Consider the following 10526-nt stretch of genomic DNA (forward strand, 5'->3'; position numbering starts at 1 on the left):
TGGACCATTGCCCTTGCAACAACATGCTCAGGCTTAAATTTTCTGTTACCATGGCAACGAGGGGACATCTCAAAATTGCCAAAAATCACTATTTTGCGTTGATTTATTCCATCAAAATTGATTTCAAAGTGCTGCAACTTCTCAATGGATTGAGATAGAGTCAAATGCTTTTCAGCGTTGCTTACACGTTACCTTATGATCAATCTGGGGTCATTTACAGCCTCTCACAAGCCCAAAATTTTCTTGGCGATGAGGGGGACTCCGCCCCCCTTCAAACCCCCCAAACAGAAGGGGGCACATCCCCCTTCTGGCACCCCCCTAATGTATCTTTTGGTTGGGGGGCCGCGCCGAAAAAGAGGTCACTTTTTTTAACAACATTTCTCAAACAAAAACAAGTGTTTTGGGCCTAAATAAGGCATTTTTTCATCATTTGAGACAACAAAAAGGGGGGGGGTGAAAAAGGCGTTAAAAGGCTTGTAGATGAAGTAATGGGTTAACAGAAAATGATGAAAATACTTGAAATTACCCTAAATCGCGTTTTTTCATGTTTAAACATGGCCTGTCATATAAATTTGATGAAAAATTGTTGTTTTGTAGATTTTTTATTTTTTTTCATTAACCCATTGCTTCATGAGCATTTTGTGAAAAATGGCTGTTTTCATTGAAAAGTCTCCCGTTACAAGTTCAAATTGCTATAATACTATAAAAACTGCTTCAACACTAATCAAACTTGGCACAAATGTTGACTGGACCATTGCCCTTGCAACAACATGCTCAGGCTTAAATTTTCTGTTACCATGGCAACGAGGGGACATCTCAAAATTGCCAAAAATCACTATTTTGCGTTGATTTATTCCATCAAAATTGATTTCAAAGTGCTGCAACTTCTCAATGGATTGAGATAGAGTCAAATGCTTTTCAGCGTTGCTTACACGTTACCTTATGATCAATCTGGGGTCATTTACAGCCTCTCACAAGCCCAAAATTTTCTTGGCGATGAGGGGGACTCCGCCCCCCTTCAAACCCCCCAAACAGAAGGGGGCACATCCCCCTTCTGGCACCCCCCTAATGTATCTTTTGGTTGGGGGGCCGCGCCGAAAAAGAGGTCACTTTTTTTAACAACATTTCTCAAACAAAACCAAGTGTTTGGGGCCTAAATAAGGCATTTTTTCATCATTTGAGACAACAAAAAGGGGGGGGGGGTGAAAAAGGCGTTAAAAGGCGTGTATATGAAGTAATGGGTTAATTCCTTCTGTTCAGTCGTGAAATAGAACTGTTGAATAGTACTATCATTATGTTCAGTTCAGATGATATACTGTTCGGTGCAGAGGTCATTCTGTTCAGTTCAGATGATGTACTGTTCGGTGCAGAGATCATTATGTTCAGTAGAGAACACAAAATGTTGTGTGATACCGTTATTATGTTCAGTTCAGAGGATATACTGTTTGGTGCAGAAGTCATTATGTTCAGTAGTGAACACAAACTGTAGTGTGATACCGTCATTATGTTCAGTTCAGATGATATACTGTTCGGTGCAGAAGTCATTATGTTCAGTTCAGATGATGAACTGTTCGGTGCAGAAGTCATTATGTTCAGTTCAGATGATGTACTGTTCGGTGCAGATGTCATTATGTTCAGTAGTGAACACAAACTGTTGTGTGCTACCGTCATTATGTTCAGTTCAGGTGATATACTGTTCGGTGCAGAAGTCATTATGTTCAGTAGTGAACACAAACTGTTGTGTGATACCGTCATTATGTTCAGTTCAGATGATATCCTGTTTGGTGCAGAGGTCATTATGTTCAGTAGTGAACACAAACTGTTGTGTGATACCGTCATTATGTTCAGTTCAGATGATATACTGTTCGGTGCAGAAGTCATTTTGTTCAGTTCAGATGATGTACTGTTCGGTGCAGATGTCATTATGTTCAGTAGTGAACACAAACTGTTGTGTGATACCGTCATTATGTTCAGTTCAGATGATATACTGTTCGGTGCAGAAGTCATTATGTTCAGTTCAGATGATGTACTGTTCGGTGCAAAGGTCATTATGTTCAGTAGTGAACACAAACTGTTGTGTGATACCGTCATTATGTTCAGTTCAGGTGATATACTGTTCGGTGCAGAAGTCATTATGTTCAGTAGTGAACACAAACTGTTGTGTGATACCGTCATTATGTTCAGTTCAGATGATATCCTGTTTGGTGCAGAGGTCATTATGTTCAGTAGTGAACACAAACTGTTGTGTGATACCGTCATTATGTTCAGTTCAGATGATATCCTGTTCTGTGCAGAGGTCACTATGTTTAGTAGTGAACACAAACTGTTGTGTGATACCGTCATTATGTTCAGTTCAGATGATATACTGTTCGGTGCACAAGTCATTTGACAATGCGCTGAGTGGTCATACAATTATGTTGGGTTCATTCGGATATCTTCGCGTCAAACAAGATGGCGGGCGGGAGCAACTAATTTCCATAGGTCACGTCGAGGCTAATGACCACTAAATTGTCAAAACAATTTTCTTCCCCGTAAATACCATCGGGAGCTTAAGAACGTTATTTCAATAAATTGGACAAATCGTATGGCATATTTAATACCCAATGGGTATTTTATCAAGTTAATTTATGACTATACTATACTGCTACAGTCATAATGGGCACAGTATATAAAACTTAAAATATGGGTAAGGGTAGCCTGTTCAAGTCACACATGACCACCGTAAATAAAACTTAAAATATATGTGTTGGTAACGTTTTAGACTCACAAGTGGACACATCAAACGAAATTTAAAATATGCAACATAATATACAAGTAAGGCAAACCTATTTGAGTCACACATGGCCACAGTTTATGGAACGTTAAATATAAGTATGGAAACCCCATTTGAGACACACATGACCACAGTAAATGGAACATTATATATAAGTAAGGGTAGCCTTATAAAGTCAAACATGGCCAAAGTATAAAGAAAATTCTATATAAGTAAGTGAAACCTAATTGAGTAACACATGGCCACAAGATATTAGACATACTGTTTAACTCAGGGAAATGTATTTGAGTCAAATTTTATTAGGCTACCCTTACTTATCTTACTTATATATAATGTTCCATATACTTTAGTCATGTGTGACTCAAATAGATATCCCTTACTTAAACATAATGTTCCATATATTTTGGCCTAGTGTGACTCAATTAGGTTTTCCTTACTTATATAGAATGTTCTTCATAATGGGGGTATGTGTGACTTTATTGCGCTACCCTTACTTACATTTAATGTTCCATATACTGTGGCCATGTGTGACTCAAATAGGTTTCCCTTACTTAAATATTATGTTCCATTTATTGTGGTTATGTGTGACTCAAATGGGTTACCAACACATATATTTTAAGTTGCCTATGCTGTGGCCATATGTGACTTTAATAGGCTACCCTTACTTATAAGCTCCATATACTGTGGCCATGTGTGACTCAAATAGGGTTCCCTTACTTGTATATGATGTTTTATATTTTAAATTTCGTTTGCTGTGTCCATTTGTGACTCTTATAGGTTACCAAACAGATACATTTTAAGTTTTGTTTACGGTGGTCATGTGTGACTTTAACAGGCTACCCTTACCAATATGTTAAGTTTTATATACTGTACCCATTTTGACTGTAACAGTAAAGCATAGTCATGAATTAACTAAATAAAATACCCATTGGGTATTTAAAAGTCCAATTTATGAAAATAACGTTCTTAAGCCCCCGATGATATTTACAGGGAAGAAAATTGTTTTGGCAATTTAGTGGTCATTAGCCTCGACGTGACCTATGGAAATTAGTCGCTCCCATCTTGTTGCCCGAAAATATCCGAATGAACCCAACATAATTGTGGTATCACACAACAGTTTGTGTTCACTATTGAACATAATGACCTCTGCACCGAACAGTATATCATCTGAACTGAACATAATGATAGTACCAAAAAACAACTGAACATAACGACCTTTGCACCGAACAATACATTGACTTGACTGAAGAAGATGATATAAGCACACAAGATAATGATAGTACCATTTAAGATAATGATTGTACCATTTAACAGTTCTATTTCACGACTGAACAGAAGGAATAAAGCACCCAACAGCATGTCATTGCAACTGAAAATAATAAAAGTATCACCCAATAATACACTGCCTAAGCCAAACAAAATGATAGTACCACTCAACTGTTTATTTTCATGGTTGAACATGATGAGAAGAGCACCAAACAGCATATTATTATAACCGAACATAATAACTGCAACACCCTACAACATATCTTTTTAACTCAACATAATTGTGTTACCACATGCCTGTTTGTTTTAAGAACTGAACATAACGACTAATGCACCCGACAATACATTGACTTGACTGAATAAAATACAGTCAGCACACAACATAGCACTTCAATAACTGAGCACATTAGGATTTCCACCCAGCATTTTGTATCTCGGACTCAACAGAAAGACATTTAACCAGGTATATCATTCATTCTTAACATAAGACAGTCCAGGCGTTCCATATGATAGTATTGACTTTCTGGTCAATATTAATGGTGTAGTTTTCATTCGTGTAAAGTGTTCTTATGGAGCTATTACTATTTCTTGAGAACATTTTATTTATAAATTTAACTTCTACGTAAAGTTTACCATAAATATATATGCTTTGTGCAAAATAAAGTCAAAATGAAACTGTTACTTTTATTGCAATTTTAAAGTTAAGGTTTTTTAATTTCATTCATAAGGTGCTTCAAGAATACGGTTCTAGTACTGCGGTTAATTTGTATTAGCCAAAGACAAGTAAGAAGTAAAATGAACAATAGCTTTTAATTCTCAATACATGAGTAAAATGCCTTTAGTACCTGTACATTCTCATATATCTGGGAGTTTCTAGAACTTTCTGTGTTACGGAGGCCTATAAATCCAGTGTTTGACCAGAATGGTATCAGTACAACTTGCTTGTTTAAAATAGAAGTCTTTACAATGCCGTAACTTACTTTCTAAAGATGTAGGAGGACCAGCATGAATCACACGTTTCACATGTCTCAAATCTGCGCCCATGCCTAGAGCCACAGATGCAAAAATCAGCCTTATGGCTGACTCTTCCTCCTGTAGGGTCTGGACAATATGTTTCTTCAGCTGAAATTCATTTTAAAAAAATACAAAAGTTTTGAATCCTTCTGACTGGAAGTTGAAACTATTTATCATTTATATCTTTAAAAAAATACAATAATTTTAGATAAATGGTATGTTTACATTTGTTTAAGTATGTTGCTTGTTACACATTAATTTTTCATAGAAACAGTGTAAAATCTTTTAAGCCCACCTAAAGCATACATGATCATTACACTGTTTCTCTATAAAATCTATGAAAATCTATGAAAGTAGCCATATAATAATAATAATAATGCATTTTCTTATAAAACTGCTTCAGGAAAGGTCATACATATACTTAACTACAAAAAAAAACTCCTTATAAGCAGCTTAATTAGTAGGCATAGCTGCCAAGTGAATTGTTACCATACTTCACTGAAATTACATTATTATAAAAATACCATTAACAGAAAAAAACATAATGGCAATAACATTTGACTATTTCAAAATAAATTCACTGTAAAGTTGAAAATAAATAATACCTTTCCATCTGGGCCCTCCATAGATGAATGATACATAACAACTCTAGTTGTTTTCTCTGATGGCGCTCCTGAGTAGAATTCATCACCAAGTACTGCCTTTGCTAATTCATATCCATAACCTATCCAGTTCATAGTCTTGCAATATATTATGGTTATCCCAAAGTTATCAAGTTCACTCTTAAGTTGTTGTAAAACTGGTACAAATATATAATCGTATGGCGTCAAGGATGTATTTCCCTTCGAGTTTGGACTCGGACGATTCTTGACAATCATTTTAATATTGTCTTTTGCAGGGCTAGCACATACAACTTCAAAGTTTGTCATATGAAGACATTTAGCTATTTCTTTTTGCCCGGCTCTAGTTATTGTTGCTGACAATGCAAGAATTGGGCAACTTACAAGAGACTTCAATTGGTATGTTCTTTTAAAGTCCTTCCTGAATTCTTTGCCCCATTCAATGACACAATGAGCCTCATCTATTACAAGAAACTTGTCATACTCTTGAAATTGAGATGAGCGAAAAAGTTTGTTTATTTCAGGAGAGTTTTAAAACAGTTTCTGGGTGAAAGAAAAAATATTTGGTATTTGATAAGTCAATAGTGTCTATATTCATTGACAAGGAAAATGATTGTCCACTGAGTTTCACCGTTTGCTGTTCAATTATAGCGTTTTAAAGGCACAATAACAATAACAAGACACTTTGGAACAAAAAACGGCAGAATTTCATATATAAACGATTTTCCATAACCAGTTGGAAGTGCACAGATGCAGTCTTTTTTAGATAATAATGTTTGTATTGCTTGCAGCTGTAGCGGTTTAATTTCTGTTATTTTGCAATTGAACTCTGTAGAGTAGTTCTGCAAAGCATCTGTGATTGACTGGCTACTTATATCCTGAAAACAGAAAAAGACATGACACTTTTATTATAAACATAAAAAAGCCAGGTCATTTTTAATTAGATTGGTGGGGGTACCACATTCTATACATGTATAAATACTAACAATCAGCTTCTATTGAATTAAATTTAATATCCATTTCTATGTTCATAAATGTGTGTGAGGTGCAGTGGCGGATCCAGGATTTGGTCTTAGGTAAATCATTGAAAGTGTTAAAAGTTGACAGTATTGCAGTAAGTTATTTTAAGCGTGTTTTGGTGCCGTTTGGGCCACATTTCTATTATAATAAAGCTTAAAATGATGCGCGAGAGAGGAAAAATTGAGAAAAAATTAGCGTTTTTGGGCATAAAAAATCATAAGTCTGCGGCCATAGGGGGGGGGGGGGGGGCGTGCGCCGGGTGTGCCCCCCCCCCCACCCTGGATCCGCTAGTGAGGTGGGTAGGAATAGTCCTGGCAACGTCCCACCACCATCTAAACCAGAGGATTCTAATTTTTTGTAAAACTGTTCTACAGAATGAATGTTAACATTACAATATTATCAATTATCAATGTATCAAAACTGAATAAGCATTTATTCAGTATTTTCTGTAAGTTTGACACAAACCTTATCAGACTTAATGTTGGTGGTGGGACGTTTGCCGGGATATTGCCAACACACATTCGTATTGATCACAATACAAAACAAAATCATTTTACAAGAAAACTTATGATTTCATATCTGAAATATCACAATCTTCGTATTTGTCCGAAAAGTACTCAACTTATTGAAGTTTAAAAAAAATAACATGTGAAAATGCTCCACGAAAATAAACGTTATTTTTAAGAATTTTATATATACATATCGATTAAAAATTCAACAATATCCCGATGAACCACTTTTTAAAAATATTTGGTTAACTTACAGCTATCATCGCGTCGACCATTGTTTCGTCAATGCCAGACTTCTATTTGTTTACAATAGAAGCTGGGAACCAGACTATGTTTACAATAGAAGCTGGGAACCAGACTAGCATGCTTACTGCCAACTGCTTAGTGCGTACTGTCACATGCGACTATAATATCGCTATCGTTGTCATCTTCGTTGTCGATGCGCAGTGATCATGTTTTGCATTATATTTGTAATCAGTGAATATATTGAAGCATATGAATGCTAAAACACATCAAATTCGCCAATTATTGATCAAAATTAATAATTTATTGTGACATAATGTCGACAATATAAGTGGCAGATTTATAGCAAATTAAAGGTACTGACAGTAACTTACCATGTTACATATAGTTATATCAAGAACAAGCAAAGAATGTTATCTTAAACACCAAACATAATACATTGTCCTTAATAAAAGATGCAATTAAACATATTGCATATTAAAATATGTGAGTTTGATGGTTTAGTAGGGAACACATAAGGTTGCAATTACATGGAAAGTACATTCAGTAATCACAAGGCATGATTGAATTAAGCAAAACGCAGGTTTTCATTGTCATAAAGAAGTATAGAAGCAAGCATAATGTAAGTCCCGATATCATAAAGCAAGATGGAATAAATGCACTAATTCTGTTCCATACAGATAATTGATACCAATTCTGCAATTAATATATTGACGATTCACTGCTGTGTACCCTTTTTATTAACACAGAACGATTTGATAGAGCATTTTGGTTTTCATGTAACATATGCCGTCGAAGCCTACGTCTTTAAATTTTATTAACTTAATTGATAATACGAGATTTTGTGCGTTTTGCCTTAATTCATTGATATTTATTCATTCATTGTTTTTGCTAATATCAACGTCTTCATTATAGTTATGTCACTTTGCCAAGGACGCTGCGCCTTATTCTATATTATGTTTTAAAATCATTCAAGTGACTAAGATATATTCAAATCTTCATACTGATTATGTTCTCGTATTGGCTATCTTTCAAGAAATTGACGAGTATCTTATTACATTTTGATATAACATATTTTGATGTCATTTGCAACGATATAATTATTTAATCTCATATTCTTTCTACTATCACTCCATAAAATTAGTTTGGTATTTCTTAGTGTAATTTTAGTCACTAAAATGTGTACTAACTTATTTTTGCAATATCCTGACAATTATGTAAAACAAAGATAAACAAGGGTGTGCCACTTTCCTCGTTAATCTTGTTTTACATCCTAGTGTTTAAGCATTACAGGTAGTCCTAATATGCCACAAATGTATGCCCAGTTATGCCAATATCCATCTAATGAATGACAGAATTTATGACCGGACATGACATTCAAAATATGACCTTTAATGTCTGAAATCTTACTTTATGCGACAATTCTTTTCTCACTCAAGACAAATTGCTTCAAAGTACAACGTATTTATTCTTAGATCTTGCTGAATAACACATATATGGACTGGACATGGCCGCAAATGCACTCTCATAACCATGACTTTTTGAAATACAAGTGTGACCTTGAAACATTTTCCGCTACATTTTGTCTTACGAAGAAGATGCACCATATTTATCCCAAATGATCTTTAATTCATCCATGAATGACAAAATCGTTAACCAGACTTTTAGACACTTTAAGGAAATATTTTGTTCGAAGTTGAAAGTATGATTTTGATCTTTGATTTACATCATCAGATGGTTAACATGTGAACTCATTGTCCCAATGTGCCATATATTTATGTCAGAATTATTATTTCAAAAGGCATCAATTAATGAGAAAGTATATAGATCGGACACAACCATCTTGTTACGTTTATATCATGATTTATGATATAGAAGTTTAACTGTAGACATAACCCTGCTTGTGCATGACACGACCTTTTCAAATTTTCACCTTTACGGCAGATATTGTCGTTCCAGGACGGCGGCCTATACAATTAACAAGATTTAAATATTTTTACCTGTACACCGCCTGCTCTTAGGTCAATCAAAACAGATAATTTAATACCACATGATAACAAAATAGACGACAAAATCCTAACACAGAGGCCTCAACCACCATGTTCTTGTCGGGTTACCTATATAAGCAAATGAAATACTATCCTCATGCACGGAACCTCGAACTAGTATTAGGGGGCTTCCATGGGATAAAACACCATATGGAATTTTCTCTTACAAGAAGAAACATTAACTCTATTTATCAGGAAAGTAGTCTATTTCATGAAAAAAATGTTTTTTTTTCAAATGCCAAGCCTTGATGGCGATTCCTTTATAATGATTTTACTTTTGGAAATTCTAAGACTTTTTTAAAATATCATGTCGTGCATGAAAAAATGTTGGACCGGCTCCCCACTAATGAACTTTTACAAAACTTGTCTTTTCTTGCTAGACATGACCCTGATCTATGGACTGTTGAATTGGCTCTCAATCACTACACGTCCCAGTACATGTTCTTGTGCAATTGACATTGACATAAGAATAACCCAAACAATTTTCATTGGTATCCCTGTTTAATGATAAGTAATAATATAAAGTACATCATTTTCCCAATCCATTATAGGCTGTATATTTATGCTCAACTTTTTTCAAAATCCATCTCTTAATGACAGAATACTAAAATGCACATCTTTTTTTCAAGCACTATCAAGTCTTATTCGAGGGGTTAGGTTCAAACCTGGGTCTTTCTTATGACATTGTATCCATGTGCCACACATTAAAATGCAATTTATTTCAAAATCTATCCAAAAATGACAGATATGGACGGGATTAAAAATGGACAGACAGGGACAAGCTCTTACTGAAAGATTTGTCTGAAGATGTCTGTATTCTTTCATGTTTGTTTCTTACTCCAAAAGCAGCCTTTTGCCTCTCATAACCAATGATTCATCCTATAGGTTGGGGGTATACCAAAATAATCTAAACGCATAATTGTGATTGCAAATACCCCTAACTGGACACAAGAGGACGCTCGTACAGATAGACAGACGAACATACATTTGAGCAGGTCCCCCCTCAGGGCGATACAAATCCAATTTAAAAAAA

The 10526-nt window shown here is 35.1% G+C and overlaps 1 protein-coding gene across 1 annotated transcript; it reads right to left on the reverse strand.

Moving 5' to 3' along the window:
* Positions 1–4773: 4773 nt before the first annotated feature.
* On the reverse strand, positions 4774–7558 carry LOC132724051 (uncharacterized). Its single transcript, XM_060708861.1, has 3 exons — positions 7457–7558; positions 5659–6551; positions 4774–5161 (listed from the first exon to the last, which is right to left on the reverse strand). Exons 2-3 carry the CDS (start codon positions 5980–5982, stop codon positions 4928–4930), a joined length of 558 nt encoding a protein of 185 aa, XP_060564844.1. The 5' UTR covers positions 5983–6551; positions 7457–7558; the 3' UTR covers positions 4774–4927.
* Positions 7559–10526: the final 2968 nt, after the last annotated feature.

This window comes from Ruditapes philippinarum, unplaced genomic scaffold (assembly GCF_026571515.1).
Source record: "Ruditapes philippinarum isolate M1 unplaced genomic scaffold, ASM2657151v2 ctg17773_1_1_1_1, whole genome shotgun sequence".
NCBI lineage: Eukaryota > Metazoa > Mollusca > Bivalvia > Venerida > Veneridae > Ruditapes > Ruditapes philippinarum.